We start from the raw sequence: 20,844 nt of genomic DNA on the forward strand, positions 1-20,844 counted from the left end.
GAGATAGCAACTGGAAGTAAAGAAAATTAGTTTCTTGAGTTTTTGAGGGATAACTATCTCAGACAGTATGTAACAGAGGGCACATGAGGATTAAGAATCTTGGATTTGGTCATCTCATCAGAGAATGTAATTATAAATGAGGTGTGAAATCATCCACCAATTGGTGAAAATTGGTGGATGATTTCACACCTCATTTATAATTACATTCTCTGATGAGATGACCAAATCCAAGACCCTTAATCCTCATGTGCCCTCTGTTACATACTGTCTGAGATAGTTATCCCTCAAAAACTCAAGAAACTAATTTTCTTTACTTCCAGTTGCTATCTCTTGATTCTAGTCTATATTGCCATAATTAAAATCACCCATAATGATCACCCTTTTCTTATTTGCCTGGCTTATTTGACTATACATTTCACTATCACCATCATCCACATTACCAGGTCTATAACAACATCCCACCAAGTATTTGATTCTATTCACCTCTATCTCACACCACGCTGCCTCAAAACCACTGGCCCTATTTCCCCTCTTGCAGCTCTACCTTGTATGGACATAACTCTTTCTCTATCATCAATAGCACTCCCCCTCCCTTTTTACCCCTTCTATTCTCACGAAACACATCATACCTTTCCATCTCTATTCCTGTCAGGATGTCATCCTCTTCCAGCCATGTCTCACTTATTCCGACAATATTTAGGTGAACAGACGCAATTAGTGCAGCCATTTCATCCGCCTTGTTTCTTATACGTCTAGCACTGGTATACAAACACGACAGCTCATTTCTGGATCTACAGCTAGTTCCACTGATACCACTCACTCGATGTGATCTCTCCATGCTGGACTGGGGCCATTTCCCTTCCTGCTTCTTCATTTTAGAACCCTTTTCAATTTCATCTGTTTCCTCTTGATCCCTGGTCATCCCATTTCTTTCCTGCCTACACATGCTCTCACCTCCTCTTGGAGCATCCACCTTTCTCATGCTGTGTACCACTGTCCACCCTGAGCCTCCCCGTTTCCCTGCTCCTCTTGCACACCCATTCTCTCATTTTCTATGCTCATACCACTCACTTCCCCATTAATAACCACCTCCTCAATCTCTCCTGTCTTACTCTTCCGCTCTTCCACATCACTTCCGACTCGATCTGATTCATTCTCTCTATTCACTTCTTTACCTTCCAGCAGCAGTCTCTCCAAGTGACTCACACCATAACCACTCAAATGCAGTCCATCGCTCCCATACAGCTCACTTCGTCCCTCAAACTCATTCCACACATTAACAAACTGTACTCCCATCTCCTGACACATTTCAGCCAGCATATCATTCATAATTCTTGCTCTCTGCAATTATATCCCTGCTAGGGCTCGATCCTGGGACCTTCCGGGTGTTAGGCGGATGTGATAACCACTACACCACATGTACAATTTATCTTTTACGTACATTTTATCTTTAACAGTGAAGCACAAGCAACACGGATACAAAATAATAATAAGCTTAATCTTATCTAGAAATTTGAGATTCTTAAGAGAGTATAAAACACATCTGTTCCTACTAAAGCCTCTATTAATCCTGACAAAGTTGAAGTAAACAACTAGTCACGTTTTAACAGTTGCAGAAAAAGATATTCTAAGCAAAGGTCTGAATTTTATTCCCTCACCAAAGTTTATTCCAAAAGAATCTCTACTTACTAAAATAGAAAAAGGTAGTTCACTTATTCCTAATCATTTGGCAAAACTTCATCATATTGAATCCATCTTCATTATAAATAATGCTAAACCTCCAACAGATAATCTTTCACCTGCCGAAAGACAAGCCTTAAAGAATCTTAAAAAGAACAAAAACATCATTATTTTACCTGCAGATAAAGGCAATGGCACAGTAGTCCTCAACTCTGAAGACCACAATAAAATGCTTCAATTGCTTGGAGACAACATTACATATTCAATTCTTCAGGATGATCCAACAAGAGAACTACAAAACCACACAAACAATCTGTTAAAGACTACAAGTGAACTTCCTCACAATATTTGCCTTTCTTTACATTCTCCACACCGTCTTATACCACGCATTTATGGAGTTCTGAAGATCCACAAGGAAAACATCCCTCTTTGCCCAATTGTGGAAGGTATTGATGGTCCTACTTATAAGCCTTCTAAACATCTTGCGGAATACCTCAAGTGTTTCTCCAATAAATCTTCATCGTTCATCAAAAACACCACAGATTTCGTTTCTCATATCAAAAGTTAAAGAGAGTGGAGAGCGTATGTGCGCAAAATGTAGGCAGTTGGAGTAAATAAGTACATTAGATATATCGATATCCGAGTTTGTTGCTCCAGGAACAGGGAATGAATGTAGGAAAACAAGTAGTGTGATAGGAGAGAATGAGAAAATAATAGTTGATAATGTGGAAGGTGTGAGTGACTGTGAAAGTTTAGGAGATGGTTTTGTTTGGGAGAGTGAATTTAGATTAAGAGTGACTGACCTGCAGAGGGAGATAGATGAGTTGAAAGAGGAGGTGGAATGTCTTGTGAATGAGAGCAGAAGTATGAAAGATAAGATTAGGAGAATGGAAGAGATAAATGCAAGGCAAATCAGAGTAGGAGAGAGAGAGAATTTAGGGAGTATGAGTGAGAGGTATGGGGGTACTAGAAGAAGAGAGAATGGAAACAGTAGAAGAGATGGAATGAGAGAGAGATATGGAAGTGCTAGAAGAGGAGAGAATGGAAACGGTAGGAGAGATGGAATGAGAGAGAGGTATGGGAATGCTAGAAGACGAGCGGATGGAAACAGTAGTAGGAGAGACAGAATGAGAGAGGGATATGGAAGTGCTAGAAGTGGAGAAAATGGAAACAGTAGGAGAGAGGGAATGAGAGAGATGTATGGGATTGCTAGAAGAGGAGAGAATGGAAACAGTAGAAGAGAGAGGTATGGGAATGAAAGAAGAGGAGAGAATGGAAACAATAGGAGCGAGGGAATGGTAAGAGGTATAATCTATGGCGACTCAATGATCCGTGGTGTTCAAGATAGGATGCGTGAGGAGTGTTTGCCAGGAGGAACAATAGAAAGGGTGGCTATGGCAATTAAGAGAGGTGAAAGGGTGGATGAGATGATTGTGATGGTAGGAACTGACTTGAGTGGTAATGTAAGTCGGGCAGCGAGAGATATGAGATTTTTGCTTAAGACTGTACGGAAGAAGACAGAGAGAGGAAAAATAGTGTACGTGTTGCCTAGGTATGATAATGATGAGCTGAGCAGAAGAGCGGTGATATTGAATGGCATAATAGCGAGAATGTGTGACAAGAGAGGACTGGTATATGTGGATGCTTGGAGTGCGTTTGAGGAAAGAGAGGAATTGTATGCGAGAGACCGTTTACATTTGAATGAGGAAGGACGTAGGCATCTGGAGAGATTGCTGTTCTGTTCTGGAGAGAATTGCAGTGTGTCCCAGGGAGGATGATAGCAGGGGTGGCCTCTTGTGGGAATGGATACTTGGGAGAAGGGAGACAGTGTCAGGTAACACTGAGCCCAGTGGAGTCTAGAAGGAATAATGCTGGGTATAGAAACAATGGCATTTATATGCTTTATACTAATGCCAGGAGTATCCAGAATAAGGGAGAGGAATTGGTGGCGCAGATAGCATTAGCCTGGCCAAAAATTATTGCGATCACTGAGACGTGGTTGACAGAAGGGAATGTAACAACAGGAATAGAAGTCGCTGGGTATAGCATTTTTCGTCAGGATAGGAGGGGAAAGCGTGGTGGTGGGGTACTGCTTATGATAAGTGATGACCTATGTCCTCTAAGAGTGGAGAATTTGGAAGGAAGTGAGACAAATGATTTTGAGAGCGTATGGTGTGAGGTAGAGGTAGGCAAGACAGGATATTTAGTGGGGTGTTGCTACAGACCCAGGAGCACAGAGGATGGGGATAAGGAGATGTTTAGACAGCTAAGTTTGGCAAGTGCAAGAAGAATGATTGTTATGGGAGATTTTAACTTCAGTAGTATAAATTGGAGAGAGGAAGATGCATATAGCAATAGGGGAATGGAATTTCTAGAATTCTTGAGGGACAAATGTCTTAGGCAACATGTAACAGAGGGAACAAGAGGTTCAAAAGTTTGGGATTTGGTTATAGCATCAGAAGAGTTGATAATAACTGAGTTGATGTCTCTCTCACCAGTTGGAGAGAGTGACCATATGGGTTTGACTTGAAAAATGAATAAACATGTAGGAGTATCAAAGAGATGGGAATGTATGTGGAATTATAAGGCAGGTGATTATAATAGTCTTAGACGTCAACTTTGGGAAGTTTCATGGAGGCAGGAATTGGAAGGCCGGGATATCACCAGTGCGTGGGAAATTGTGAAAGAATATTTGTTATCAGCAATGGTAAGTTGAATACCACGAGTGAAGAAGAGGACGCAATTTGGAGTAAAGTGGATGACAAACAATATTAAACAGGAATTGCGTACAAAAAAGAGGCTATGGAAGAGATATAAGGAGACAGGTGAAGAGATGCATGAGGAATATAAGACACAGGCCAGAAGAGTGACTAGTGTGGTAAGGAAAGCGAAACTGGAATATGAGAGGAGATTGGCCCTAAGATCCAAAGAAAATCCTAGGGAATTTTTTAGCTATGTGGCCAGTAGGAGGAGAAATGACTGTGGAAGAATGATATTGTGGGATAAAAATGGGAATAGAGTGACTGATGCAGAGGACATAGTGGAATTGTTCAATGAACACTTTATTGAAGTATTTCATCCTAGAGGAGTCAGTTTTAATGCTAGAGGGATAGGACTGGTTCGAGGTCTGGAGGTACAGGAGGAGAGTGTGTTTCAGATACTGAGTACTCTGGATGTCAGTAAAGCTGTGGGACTGGATGGTAATTCACCACGAGTTTTGAGAGAATGTGCTAGGGAATTGACAGTGCCTTTAACATGGCTTTTCAATGAAAGTCTGGCTTTGGCAAAGGTGCCCAGGGAATGGAAGGAAGGTAAGATAGTGCCATTGCATAAGGGTGGTAACACATAGACCAGTCTATGTGTCATCAGTAGTTGTTAAGATCTTGGAGAAAGTAGTGAGGGACCGTATACAGCACTGGGCAGATGAGGGTAATGTTTTCTGTGAGAGTCAACATGGATTTGTGAAGGGCACTCTTGTTTTAGCAATATGCTAGCCTTTTATAATAAAGTTACAAGAACATTAGATGAGGGAAAGGCATATACTGCAATTTTCTTAGACTTAGCAAAGGCATTTGACAGGGTGCCACATGATAAGCTGATATTTAAGTTGCAACACATGGGTCTGGATGTCAGATTGGTCAACTGGATTCAGGATTGGCTGTCTGATAGGTATCAGAGAGTTGTGTATGGTGGAGCAGTTTCAAGGAGACAGAAGGTTACAAGTGGGGTCCCACAGGGCTCAGTACTAGGACCTATACTGTTAAACCTTTATATCAATGACATTGCCAGTGGATTGCAAGGGGATATTCAGTTGTTTGCAGATGATGCGAAGCTGGGAAGGATTATTAGTAATAGTGCAGATGTGGTAGCCTTGCAAGAGGCTTTAAATAAGCTAGATAGATGGGCAAATGAATGGGGGTTTCAGTTTAATGCAGCAAAATGTAAGGTCTTGAGGTTTGGGAAACATCGATGGGATGCTGCATACTCTATGGGAGGAGTTATACAGGAGGAAGTTGGGGAGACAAGAGATCTGGGGTTGATGATTGATAGAAACCTGAAGTTTAGGGGACATATTGCAAAGGTGGTGAAGGTAACACAGAGGATTGCTGCTATTATGAGAAGGACACTGACCTGCAGAGATAAGAGGGTTATCATTCCGTTGTATAAGTCTCTGATCAGACCACACTTGGACTATAGTTCTCAGATTTGGTCCCCAGGATTTGAAGGGGATAAATTAACTGTGGACAGGATACAAAGACGGATGACAAAGATGGTTTCAGGACCGTACAAGGATAGTTATGAGGATCGGCTGAGAGAATGTGGACTGCAGAGTTTGGTGGATAGAAGAAGGAAAGGCGATATGATTGAGACTTTTAAACTGTTGAGAGGTGGTTACAGGGTTGACACTGGGGAGTTCTTTCGCTTGGTTGAACAGCACGAAGGAATGATGACAAGAGGCCATCCCTGGAAGTTACGAAAGGAAACTGTGAGCAAGAGGGTAAGGAGTGGATTCTTTGTGTGGAGGGTGGTTGAGCCGTGGAATGCATTGCCTGATGGAGTGGTAGGAGCGAGAACGGTCAGTGCGTGTAAAGAGTGGTATGATAGACTTTGTGTTTCTCAGGGGGGAACTCCCCTCGATGAGTCTTTTGACTCCTTGGAGGCCTGAATAATAACAATAATAATAATAATAAAAAATATTTCCATCAGCGAAAATGATATCATAGCAAGTTTTTGACATTATTTCATTATTTACTAACGTCTCTACTGAGGAGGTATTAACATTACTAAAGAACAAATTGTCAAAAAAGATATTTGCTTCATTAAAGCATTGTATTCAATCTGGCTACTTCAGATATAGGGAATCTATTTACAAACAGAACAAAGGCCTAGCAATGGGCAACCCTTTATCCCTGGTTCTAGCAAACATTTTCCTTGAAGATTTTGAAATGAAAGCCTTATCATCCTTCTCACTTAAGCCGAAACTTTGGAGACATTATGTTGACAACATTTTCATTATATAGAGTCATGGGCACACATCTCTCATGGATTTTCTTCATCATCTTAACAACCAGAATTCTAATATAAAATTCACTGCTGAACTAGAACAAAATAACTGCCTTCCGTTCCTGGATGTAATTCTTACACGATGCTCTGATAGATTTAAAATATCTATATACAGAAAACCCACTCATACTAATAGATATCTGCACTGTCAATCTCATCACTTTCCACCACAAAAGCTCGGAACTATCTCTACCTTACGACACAGAGCACGCTCTCTTTTAAATGAACCAGATGAGCTCTGAAAAGAAATTAATCACCTTTCTCTGATCTTTAAACAAAACGGATATTCTGAAAAAACGATTAAGAAATTTCTTCTGGATCCTCCTAGGCAGTGTACTATGGAAACTACTAATTTTAAAGGTAGCATCTCCATCCCATACATTAGTTTAGTCTCCAATAAATTGGCTAAAGTCCTTAAAAAAATACAACATCAGGATGTTTTTCACTACACTACCTAAAATCCGTTCTCTTATAAACCATCCGAAGCCTATTCATCACAACCTAAAATATCCAGGTTTATACAAATTATGGTGCTATTGTAATACTCCTTACTTTGGATAGACTAACAAATCTATTGAACTACGTATAGAAGAACATAAGAGAGACATCTCCTATAAAAGATCACATTCATCAGCGCTATCCAGTCATGTTCTTTTCTCAAACAATCTTCATGATGATCTACAAATTCACTCAGTTTGCTGGGATAAATATGAAAACGTTTTTTGGCTGCAGTGATGAGTTTGAAAGGAAAATAGTGGAATCCAGGGAAATCCTCCTTAATCCTGAACATTTAAACAGCAATTTAAGTTACAACATCCCTGACAGCCATAATGCAGTTGTTCAATACTGGCGTTCTCGAGAACTTACAAGCACGCACGCAACAGACAATGATGCATTGGATTAGAACAACTTGAAAAATACAATGTTTTTTGTCAATTATGTATTGCATTTTTGCCTGTAATTCTCAGTTTTTTTGTAACTTCAATTTTTATTATTGTGTTCTACCTTTAGTGGATACCTGATGAAGGCTGTTAAAGGCTGAAACTAGTTGTATCATTCTCATTAAAACTTAATATTTTATCTCAGTTTAAAGTCATTAAATATTTATTTTTAAAATGTACCATAACAACCGAGTAGAAGCTCAGGAATACACACACACACACACACACACACACACACAGATATACATATATATATATATATATATTGAATAGAGTTGGAGGTAAGAGTGCCCAGACAAGTCATCACAGGGAAAATTCATTGGGGAGACAATTCATCACAGGGAAAATTCATTGGGAAGACAATTCATCACTGAGAAAATTCATCGCATGGAAATTTAAAATCCTATTTCATGTCTATTTCAACCATATACGTAAAAAAAAAAGAAATATTTTATGTATTATTTATTATTTTGATTATACTTAGCATTGTAAAATTTTTTATTCCATATAAAGTTATTAATATTCTTTCTTATTACAGGCTCTGTAGATGGAGCATTAAATTTTTTTTTTTTTTTTCCATGTTAGGACCATATAGGAAAGGCTGGCTGGTCAACCTATAAGTACGTTAGTAACGTATATGGGTGGTGGGTTGGGAAAGGAGCAACTTGTTTACATTTGATTTAAAAGCCTGTATGTTGTATTCCTTGGGAAATACATCAGGGGAAGACTGTTCCATGGTACCGCAATGGCAGGGATGAAGGAGGAGGAAAAGAAACTTGTTCTGTGGGTTTCAAGGTGTACTGTGAGAGGATGTTGGGTGGCAGCTGTGCGTGTTCCAATGGGCTTAGTACAGAGTGGGAGAATTATTGATGCTGTTTCAGATGAACATTTCCCATGGAAATATTTATAGAATATACAAATTGCAGACACCAAGCATCTATGTGAAAGTGAGGGGAACAAGTTGGTGAAAGATGGATCATTTATCAGTCTAGTTGCTCTCCTCTGTATTGAATCAAGCATTTTGAGGGAGCTATTAGGAGCCCACTCCAAATGTGAGAGCAGTATTTGATAGCTAGGCAATTTGTGATTTGTATAATGTTAATAGCTGTTTAGAGGTGAAGTAGCATCTTGAGCAAAAGAGAAACCTAGTTTTGTGGAAGCTGAGGATGCAATGGTTCTGATGTGTTTATGCCAGGAGAGGCATGATGTCAGGGTAATTTCTAGAAGACAAATCTCATCTTGTCTGGGAATTTGAGTGTTATCAAAAACAATGCTGGGGGGAAATGTTTTTTTTTGTGAGAAATAATACAGAACTGGGTTACTAGCATTGAAGTTGACGAGGTTATCTGAGCCCCATTGGAGGATGGCTTGGAGGTCAGAATTAAGGGCAGTGGTAATTGATGTGGTAAGGAGTGCTTAAGGGTCAAAGCTATATAACTGAGAGGAGATCTCCGCATATCCTTTAAAGGAATGCGGAGAACCGACCAGGGCTTCTGACCTAATGTCCAATCCTCACCTTCTCGTGGTGCACCCTGTTGGGTATCTACCTGGATACTGAACGAACGAGGATAGGCTGGCAATTTGGGATTTAGCCAACCAAATTGTATTCCTATTGGTTAAACCAAAATACAAGATGATGGTACAACATGACAAAATTTCATGCCGGCTGGAGCATCACCCAGTTAAACAAGGCCCCCATTTGTTTTCGGCAGGGGAACCAGGACGAACAGCGAAAAGTCAGCTACTGGAATAAATCTGAAAAGCCACCCCAACTCAGCATCACCAGAGTTCAAGATTGGTATTATCAACATAAGAAGCCTGAATGGCAAAGAAATGGAGCTAGCTGAGGAGTTAGATAAGTATCAGGTTGACATAATAGGGGTAACTGAAACAAAAAAGACAAAAACTGGTGAGATCTTTCTGAGCAATAAATACAAAATGTTATATTAAGGCAATGACAATCAAGGAAAAGAAGGAGTAGCCATAGTATTCAACACTAAATACAAGGCTAATCTTCCTGAATGGCAGGCAGTCTCAAGTAGAGTGATGTGGGCAAATATAAGAATGGGGAACTGGACAATGAGACTTATTTATGCCTATGGTCCCACAGAAGGTTCTACTAAGTTAGAATTGGAAGAATGTTTTGATGCTTTAGATAAAGCAACTGACACAATAAAAAAGGAAAAGTTGGTCTTTGTTGGGGATCTAAATAGCAGAGTAGGAATTGAATGTCAGACATACAAAAATATTCTGGGAGAATGTTAACAGTTGTTCAGAGGTGAAGTAGTGTCTTGAGCTAGTTTTTTGGAAGCTGAGGATACAATGGTTGTGATGTGTTTATGCCAGGAGAGGCATGATGTCGGGGTAATTCCTAGAAGAGAAATGGCAAATACCCATTGGATTTCTGCTCAGGACGTGCACTGGTTATTACCATGTTACAACATAAAAATGTGCACAAATTCACATAGAGAGAAGAGGCAAGGAATAAGAAAAATCTCATTGACTATGTTACTGTTGATAGTGATGTTTTCTCCCTGGTGCAGGACATTTTGTCCTGCACCAGGGAGTTCTTTTCCTTGATTGACAGCAATAAATACAAAATGTTATATTCAGGCAATGAAAATCAAGGAAAAGGAGTAGCCATAGTATTCAACACTAAATACTAGGCTAATTTTCTTGAATGGCTGGCAGGCAGGGAACTGGACAATGAGACTTATTTGTGCCTATGGTACCACACAAGGTTCTGCTAAGGTAAAACCAGAGGAATTTTTTGAGCTTTAGAAAAAGCAACTGATACAATGAAAAAGGAAAAGTCGGTCCTTGAATAAAAGTTGAGCAGCTCTCAGATGTGAACTGTAGGCTAAAATACACAAACATAATTGAAGAAAAAAGATGAAAGAGTTTGAGAACAGGAACCAAACTTGCAGATTCAGTGGCAAGCCCTGAAGAAAATACTGATTCATTCAGTTACAGAGGCATGTGGTGAGGTTGTCTGCAAGACAGAAAAATCAGAACTCTATGGTGGACACAGGAAGTTAAAGAACAGTGAAGGAAAAGAAGAAAGCATATCAAAAGTTCCTGGAAAATAAGTCAGCTTGTGCTCTTAGAGAATACTGCAACAAATGTAAGAAAGCTAAACAATGTGTAAAACTAGCTAAACAAAAGTAATGGGAGGACTTTGGAAAGAACATAGAAAATAAATATCAAGAAGGTGGTAAGATATTCTGGAGGTTGTTGAAGAAGCTTAGAAATGGAGGAAAGCATACTGTAAAAGGAGTTACAGATGATAAAGGTGACATGAAAATGGGAGAAAAATATATCCTTGAAGTATGGAGTAATTACTTCAAAAAATTGCAAAATGAAACAATCAGTGATAGCACAGTGGTAAAAAATGCTCAACAGGCATACAGCCAAGAATATATATCCATACTTGAAGTAGAAAAAGCCATCAAAAGGTTGAAATGTGGAAAGGCAGCAGGAGTAGATGATATTCGACCAGAAATGCTGAAGTATGGTGGTAGAAAAGTCTTACAGTGGCTGCACTGCATAGTTCAGAAATCCTAGACAGAGGGACGATTTTCCGATGATTGGAGTAGAGCTCTCATAGTACCCATATATAAAAAGGGAAATAAAACTGAATGTGAGAATTACAGAGGTATTTCCCTACTCAGTGTTCCAGGCAAGATTTATGCAAGTATACTTGAGAAACGGTTGAAAAGAATTGTGGAAGAAAAACTTGGATTTAGGCGGGATTCAGGCCAAATAGAGGCTGTCAGGATCAGATCTTCACTTTACGACAAATAGTTGAGAAATCATGGGAATATAACAAATATAAAATTCAGATCTTTGTTATGTTCCCATGATTTCTTTTCCAGATCAAGTTTTGTTGATCTGGAAAAGGCCTATGACAAGGTGCCAAGAGAGAAGCTATTCAATACGCTACAGTTATATGGTGTCAATGGGGCATTATATCAAGCAATACTTAGTCTTTATTTGAGTTGTAAGTCAGCAGTTAGAATTGAAGGAAGTACAGGAAGATGGTTTAATGTTAAATCTGGTGTGAGACAAGGATGTACATTATCCCCTCTGTTATTCATTATCTATATGGATCACATTATGAAGGAAAGTGGTATTAAACATGATATCAAAATTGGAGATGTTAGTGTCAGCTCTTTGCTTTATGCAGACGATGTTATACTTTTAAATAAATCCATTACAAGTCTGCAAGATTCCCTGACTAAACTGAATAACTGTTGTAATAGATATGATATGAAGTTTAGCAATAAAATGATAAAGACAATGAAAATAGGCAGAATCGTTGAAAATGGAGAACCTGTGGAACAAGTAAAACTTTTCAGCTACTTAGGCACGATTTTTAGAGAAGATGGTAAATTAAATATGGAAATAGACAACAGAATCAACAAAGCTGGTATGGTAGGAAGTCAATTGAATAAATTCATATGGAATAAGAGAGAAATTAGCCTAAACAATAAATTAGCTATATACAAGACAGTGTTCAAACCAGTTTTAACTTATGGATCTGAGAGCTGGGTCAGAAATAAAACACTTGACCAAAGACTAGAAACTGCAGATATGAGAGCCCTGAGAAAGATTAGAGGCATGAACAAATGGCATCAATGTCATATTTCAATATCATATTAAAAACGAGGATATTAGGAAACAACTTGACTTTGTCAGCATCCAGGAATGCGTTAGCAAAGCTAATCTGAGGTGGTATGGCTACTTAAATAGAATGGGCAAGGAAAGAATAGCAAAATAAGTGTTCTCTGCCAGGTTGGCAAGAAAATGACCCAGAGGAAGACCAAGATATAGGTGGATTGATACGGTACAAAATGCCTTAGACGATAGAAATATAAGATCTGATAATGTTGGAGTCTTGACAAGTAACAGACTGATTTGGAGGAAAATTGTAGGTAGGAAGTTAGTAATGATGTAAATTTTTCAGGTAGCACTATCATATCCTGTACACCCCTTGAGGGTACATAGCAGGAATTTGATGATGATGATGATGATGATGATGGTAAGTGATCTTCTGTGGGTTGAAGTGAGATGTGTAGAGTAGGGTTTATCAAATGAAAGGGAGGAGTGTAATGTGCTGTCATCTGCAAAACCTTGTATTGGGTTAGAAGTCAACTGAAGTAGGTCATTGATATATAAAAGGAAGTGGGTCAGTGAGAGAACTGAACCTTGTGGGACCCCAGCATTAGTTGGATGGTGAGAGGATATAGAGCCGTCTACCATCACACATAGTGTGCATCCAGAGAGAAAGCTGGCAATCCATCTGCAAGTCCTGAGACAGTCCAAATGATGGGAGTTTGCTTAGTAAGCCTTTCTGCCAGACTTGGTCCAAGGTTTTAAAGATATCAAGTGCAACTACTCAGGATTTGCTGAATTTCTCCATGGCATTTGTCTAGCGATGGGTGATGTATGAGAGTAGAGCTGTGAATTCGAAACTTGCAGTAGGCATGAATGTTTGTAATTGTTATTAGGTGAGATGCATTTCTTCGTCTGAAAATACTAGCATCGGAAGAAAAGGTAAAGCCGCAGATGGCAATTTAGCTAATGCTGATTTACATCATTATGATAGCATTTAGGTAATTTTATTATCATTTACTTTAATATAATTACTCAAAAGTGCACCTATGATCATAAACTAGCTCTGTTAATGATAACATCATACAACATATCTTTCCTATGTAGGAAAAGCAGAGTCATTTTCAAAATAACCATGTATTCAGTAACTGAAACACCTCATCTGAATTAATTCAGATAAAATGTGCATATCACATCAGTAAACGGTTTGCAGAATAAATATTGTTAAATATGGTGCTCTATCTCCTTAAACCACCCTATTCCAGTTTTGTAAATATTAATATATTAATATTCCATCAACAAAACCTGTAGTATCAAAGTAAGAAATCATATTTATACCTTTTTAAGATGAAACAGAAATTAATAAACTCACCAATCAATAAAATATTACTTTCACACTATAAGAAAAAAAATATGGTGAAAATCTAATTAAAATCTAAATAAATATTACATAGATCTTCTTCTTAACACATTCGCTGCCACGCTCCTCAGTATTAGTTTGTTACCGCACTCCAAGCACTTTCACTTCTATAAGGTCAGTACAAGTTATCTCGTAGCTGGCTTATCAGACAGAATTTTGTTTCATATGTCAACTACGAGTAATTTCGTATCACCCCCACCTATGTCTTACATGCGCTGATGACTGTGTAATTTCAGTTCAGAGTCATCAGCGCATGTAAGACATAGGTGGGGGGCAATATGATAGTACTACATGAAAAAAATTACATCATTATTAATTTCCTATCTACAATTTTCCTCCAAATCAGTCTGTTACTTGTCAAGATGCCAACATTATCAGATTTTATATTTCTATCATCTAAGGCACTTTGTACCGTGTCAATCCACCTATATCTTGGTCTTCCTCTAGGTCGTTTTCCTGCACAACCTGGCAGAGAACACTTGTTTTGCTAATCTTCCTCGGCCATTCTGTTTAAGTGACCATACCACCTGAGATTAGTTCTGCTAACGCATTCCTGGATGTTGACAATGTCAAGTTCTTTCCTAATATCCTCGTTTTTAATATGATATTGCCATTGATGCCATCTGTTCATGTCTATAATCTTTCTCAGGACTCTCATATCTGTGGTCTCTAGTCTTTGGTCAAGTGTTTTACTTCTGACCAAGCTCTCACATAAGTTAAAACTGGTTTGAACACTGTCTTGTATACAGCTAATTTAGTGTTCCGACTATTTTATAAAATACACAAAGAATTTACCTTAATTAAATTTACTTACTTCAAAATTTACCTTCCTTACAAACAGCTATTAACCGTACACAAATCATAAATCTGCCCAACCACTGAATTTTCACATTTGGTTTCCCTAAAAATAGTTATCTTTCATAATCTTTCAATGGCACATTTTGAATTTGAATGACACACATTCAGCCCACTTAAGTGCTTCAAGTTTTCCAATAAACCCTTACTTTAGGACTCTAAGCAATAACTTCAGCCCTTGTTGGCCACTATCTATACTGTTTTGTTCTAATTGATGTAAGTAATTATGTGAGAGCATGTTGCTCTCTAGCTTCATATACCTCTTAATGATTTGTAACCAAATAGATAATAATAATTTCCAGTCTGGTTGGCCAAGTGGTTAGCGTATCTACTCTCCAGCCAAAAGGCTGCAGATTCGAATCCCACCATGGGTATGGATGTTTGTGATTGTCTCTGTGGAAATACTAGCAGTGGTGGTTGGTGGTAGATGGTGTAGTTGCAGTTAGTTGTAGTTGGTGGACTGAGTGCTGGATACAGAGAGTTGTAGAGTAGGTGTTCTCTCTAGATGAGTCTTTGGACTCCCTGGAGGTGTCACATAATAATAATAATAATAATAATAATAATAATAATAACAACAACAGGACTGCAGCTTTGATGTAGTAATTTTTTTTTTTTTTTTTTTTTTCACACAAGAGATCAGGCCAGTAATTTTAACAGTCAACCAAATTACTGTGACTTTAGCATATCATGTAGATTGTAATGTAGCTTGTTTTTTTGTATATATGTATATACTCTAGATCATAGGTGGCCAACAGCAGGCCCCCACGGCAGGATAAAAACTATATTAAATTATACGTATTATAAATTTAGCTATTAATTTCGACCGCAGATTTTCTGATTGATATACTAGTTATATTCATTATTTCTGATGACAGAAACACTTTTTATTCTCAACACAGAATCAAAATTGCTTTAAAAAGATTACTCAATTTATAAAATTTACTGCTTCTCTGTGCAAGTTGTAGTAGTGGGAGTGGTAGATTTCTATGCGCTCCACAGTAACGCATCACTGAAAGTCACTTGCTTTGATCTGGTTATAGTGATCAGTTTCAGAGACTCAGTTTCAAGTAGTTTATATTGTTCTCCAAGTAGTAAAATAATTTAGCAAATATAGTAAGTCAATACATATAACCATTGCCTTGAAAAAATGCAGAGTTTAATTTTTTTTAAGTTCTGTCTAAACGTGTGCGGCCCATGACGCAACCACTCATCATATATTGGCCCTCGTATAGAATGATGTTGGCCACACCTCCTCTAGATGATGACCTTAATATGAAAGTCAAAACATCGAGTGATTATTTTGGTTTATATTAAACTGAAGGATTACAATAACATGGTATTTGTTTCCATAATTTTTAATCATGAATGCTAAAATGTAAGTTTAGCCGTCACTGTAACAGGCGTTTTTCACCCCATATAAATGAATGTTTCATTGCAGTTATTAGAAGTTCATTCAACTGCTTTTTTTTTTTTTTTTGAAGCATATGAGCATCATCTTTCACATTAAAATTAACTGTGGAAAGGGTACAAAGATGGTGTCAGAACTGTCCAATGTTAGTTATGAGGATTGGCTGAGGGAGTGTGGACTACAGAGTTTGGTGGATAGGAGGGATGATATGATTGAGACTTTTAAACTGTTGAGAGGTAGTTACAGGGTTGACACTGGGGGAGTTCTTTCACTTGGTTGAATAGCGGTAAGGAGTCATGACAAGGGGCCATCTCTAGAAGTTATGAAAGAAAACTGTGAGAAAGAGGGTGAGGAGTGGTTTCTTTGCATGGAGGGTGGTTGAACCATGGAATGCATTGCCTGATGGAGTGGTGAGAGCGAGAACGGTCAATGTGTTTAAGGAGTGGTATGATAGACTTTGTGTTTCCTAGGAGGGACCTCCCTCGATGAGTCTTGATAGACTTGTGTTTCTTAGAAAGGACCTCCCACGATGAGTCTTTTGACTCCATAGAGGCCATAAATGCAATAAAAATCGGTTTTTATGGTAAATCATGATAACAACTGACCAGTTACTAAGTAATTTCACTAAATCATATATATCATCATTCTTGTTGAGAGGCTTATATGCTGGTTAAACATGATAACTAATATTTAAGCTATTGACAGCGTATACTAGAAATATAAATTAAATAAACTTTAATATATACTTTCCGATATTTCGGCAAACGTCACATTGCCATCTTCTTGGGAACTTAATCTGTTCAAATGATCAAACCCTAACCACTGAACTAAATCACATCCATGACACTTTCTCAGCCAATGGCTACCCCCTCCAAAAAATCCAGAAAATACTTAACCCAGTTATCCACAACCCACCACCCCCCTCCCCTTCACAAAAAAGATTACTCTAAATCCATCACCATTCCCTACATCCGAGGCACCTCGGAAAAAATCAACAAAATCTTAAGAAAACACGACTTAACCACTTGTTATAGACCACATAGAAAATTGGCATCCCTTATCCGCTCCACTAAAGACCAACCACTTCCCCTAGGCCTACCTGGTGTATACCAGGTCCCTTGCAGCTGTAAATTGTCTTACTTTGGCCAAACAGGCAGGACAGCAAATATCAGAATCTCAGAACACAAGGATTACATCCAATTTCGCCAGTACAGCCACTCTGGGCTTGCAGACCACGCTCTGGATACTCGCCACAGAATAAGATGGAAGAAAGCCACAGTAATACACTGCAGCAAGTTCAAGTATGAAAGACTATTCATGGAATCAGCCTCAGCCCTTAGGAACATGCCAAACCTCAACAAATTTGGATGCATGAGACTGCCCCAAATTTGGGAAACAATTATCAGAAGAACTTCAGCCCAAAGGCCAAGAACCACCAATATAGCCCGCCAGGGGGCACCATCAGGACTTCAGGAAAACGTTAGCTTCCTAGCTTCAGTTCTCATTTGCTGATATGTAGTACTTGTGTGCATGTGTCTTTGTATTAAGTTCCCAAGAAGATGGCAACGTGACGTTTGCTGAAATATCGGAAAGTATATATTAAAGTTTATTTAATTTATATTTCTAGTATACGCTGTCAATTCCTTAAATATTAGTTATCATATATATCATCATCAAATCTATTTCTACAAGGGCAAAGAATCTCCACTGTGCTACACATAGAAATCATGGGTCATATACTATAAAAATAACATTTCAGGAATTAAAATTAAGAAAGATTTTATTATGTAAACAGATTTTCAACTCACTTTACCAGCATAATGCTCGATAGTGAACTGTAAAGCATTTGACTTAGGACGAATATAATGTTCTGAATTCAGATTTTTATGAAACTTTTCTGGAAAAAATTGAAATATAAATATATAAATTATATAATAATATATAAATTATAAATTATATATATAACATGCACATACTATACATATAGAATTATGAAATAAATTTATAAGTTCAACTTTTAGTATCTTTAAATAAAGAAAAGCAAAACTAAGAATGTGCAGAGTACTGACTAGAAAAGATTTTCTGGGCACTTTGGAATAGCCCATAGCATACAAATTCAGCAGCAATTATGCTTGGGAGCAGCTATGCCCAAGTGAGTGAATCAAGTGAACTTATTATTTTAGTCATCATTGAACGATTCAGTGTTACTGCCTTAATCATCTTGAACACATAACTGTTCAAAAAAGCATGGGACTTTATGATCACTATAGAAAGGGGGATATGCCCTCATCTATACAACATTTTGTAGTGGAAATAAATAGATACATTATAAATTATACACTATAAATACCTAATGAGTAGGATGGGTGAAGAAGTACGACTGATGAACTGCTAAATTAATAATTACTTTAAGCAGCATGTCATGAAAGATGCCTGTGGTTTGAGAAGGCTAGATTTAGTAATCTCATCAGAAGATTTGTCTGTGACCACCACACTGCCACCAAATGGTGAAAGTAATCTCTCAGGTCATGTGCTCATGACCTGAGAGGTGCTAAATGTGGAAATTTACAAAGCTTTATTATTAATTATAATTATAATAAACAAGTAAAAAAAAAAAGGAAGAATTCTGGTGAATGCCAATGATAGGGAAGTAACTGAAACAGATGAAATAGTTGTACTGAGTGATCACTTTACAAGGTCATATCATTCACATGGATGATATTGCAATCACAAGAGTAGTAAAGAATGATGTGGAAATAGAGATAGATGAACTGCAGATACATTGTATATTACAAAACACTGATATAAAGATTGCTGTATTCACATCAGTGAATACAGCAATGGCAGATGGAATATCAGCACATGTATTAGCAGTGCCAGAGCAAGGATTATGACTTAGATTATTTAGTCTCAACTCGAGGTGGAATTGTCCTGGGGGGGGGGATAAGAAAAATAATTACATTGCATAAAGGATGCTCCGAGACTGAGGTAGGAAATTATTGACTGACCAGCATCTCAGGAGAGGTGGTCAAGGTATTGGAGAAAATGGGAAATGGATGGGAGAGTGAAAATGGATGAAAACAAATCATATTGATATGAAAGAGGTAATGAAAAACCAGTGAGTGGTGTTGTATGGCGACTCAATTATTAAAGGTGTGCTGGATGATAGGATGCACAAGGTATGTTTTACTGGAGGTAGAATGAATAGAGTGATGGAGGCATTGGATATGAGACAGAAGCGAGCAAAAGAGTTGGTAGTTTTAATAGGTAGGAATGACTTCACTGAGAACAAAGAGCACATCAGATTGGATATCAGGAGGTTGCTTGGATGGATAAAATAAAAAGGTAGGTATGAGAGTGTGAGATGAGGCAGAGAGCAAGGATTATGAATGATATGTTGGCTGAAATGTGTGAGAAGAGGGGAGTACAATTTTTTTAATATGTGGAATGAGTTTGAAGGATGAAGTGAACTGTATGGGAGCAATCGACTGCATTTGAGTGGTTATGGTGTGAGTCACTTGGAGAGACAATTGCTAGAAGGTAGAGAAGTGAGTACAGAGAATGAATCAGATCAAGTGGAAGTGATGTGGAAGAGCAGGAGAGTATCACAGGAGAGATTGAAGAGGTGGTTATGAAGGAGGAAGTAAGTGGCATGAGTATAGAGAATGGGAGAATGGGTGTGCTTGATGGACAGGGAGATGGGGAAGTTCAGGGTGGACAGGGGAACACAGTGTGAGAAAGGTGGATGCTCCAAGAGGATGTAAATGCATGCATAGACAGGAAAGGAATGGGATGACCTGGGAAACAGTTGGATTTGAAGAGGATTCTAAAATGAATAAGCAGAAAGGGAAATGGCTTCAGTTGAGCATGGAGAAATCACATCGAATGAGTGGTAACAGTGGAACTAGCTGTAGATCCAGGAATGAGCTGTTGTGTTTGTATACAAATGTTAGAAGTGTAAGAAACAAGGCAGATGAAATGGTTGCACTGATTGAGTCTGTTCACCCCAAAATTGTTGGAATAAGTGACATGTTTGGATAATGACAACATCCTGGCAGGAATAGAGATGGAAGGGTATGATGTGTTTCATGAGGATAGAAAGGGTAAAAAAGCGAGGGTGGGGGAGTGCTATTGATGATAGAAAAAGAGTTATGTTCATACAAAGTAGAGGTGCAAGGGAGAAATAGTGCCAGTGGTTTTGAGGAGGTATGGAGTGCAATAGAGATGAATAGAATGAAATACTTGGTTAAATGTTGTTATAGATTTGGTAATGTGAATGGCAGGGACTATGAAATGTATAATCAAATTGCCCGGCAAATAAGAAAAGGGTGATCATTATGGGAGATTTTAATCATGGCAATATAGACTGGGATGATGAGATAGCAACTTATTAGAGGATGTAATTATAAATGAGTGTCCAATCACCCACCATTTGCTGAGAACGACCATGAAGTGATTACCTGGGTGGTTGCTAGTAGTGTGAGGACTTCTGTGAGAAAAGGGTATATGTGGAACTATGAAGGAAGTGATTATGAAGCGCTCAGGAGACAGCTTGCAGGTGTAGCATGGAATGAGGAATTAGCTGGAAAAGAGATCAATGCAGTTTGGGGAGTTTCAAGAACTCTCTAGTAGAAGCAATGTCTAAATGTATTCCAAGATTCAGAAGGTTAAATAACGCAGTTGTGAAATGGATGAATAAAAAGATTAAGCATGCGATACAGAGAAAAAGGACATTATGGAGGCAGCATAAGAGAAGTGATAATAACCAATTCCACAAGGATTACGAAGACCAGGTAAGGTAGGTAACTTGGTTGGTAAAGGTAGCAAAAGTGAGGTATGAGCAGCAGTTAGCTAATGAAGCC

At 38.3% G+C, this 20,844-nt stretch overlaps 1 protein-coding gene across 1 annotated transcript in view; it reads right to left on the reverse strand.

Moving 5' to 3' along the window:
• The window catches only part of ninaC (STKc_myosinIII_N_like and MYSc_Myo21 domain-containing protein ninaC), a 579,315-nt gene that overhangs the window by 238,322 nt on the left and 320,149 nt on the right, over window positions 1-20,844 (reverse strand). Inside the window, exon 21 of the mRNA XM_090415596.1 lies at window positions 17,791-17,879. Within this exon, the coding sequence (XP_090271722.1) occupies window positions 17,791-17,879 (89 nt within the window). The remainder of the gene's footprint in view (window positions 1-17,790; window positions 17,880-20,844) is intronic.

The sequence above is a fragment of the Typopeltis vanoorti genome, chromosome 3 (assembly GCF_054136105.1).
Source record: "Typopeltis vanoorti isolate ZY-2024b chromosome 3, IOZ_Tvanoo_1.0, whole genome shotgun sequence".
NCBI classification, from domain to species: Eukaryota; Metazoa; Arthropoda; class Arachnida; order Uropygi; family Thelyphonidae; genus Typopeltis; species Typopeltis vanoorti.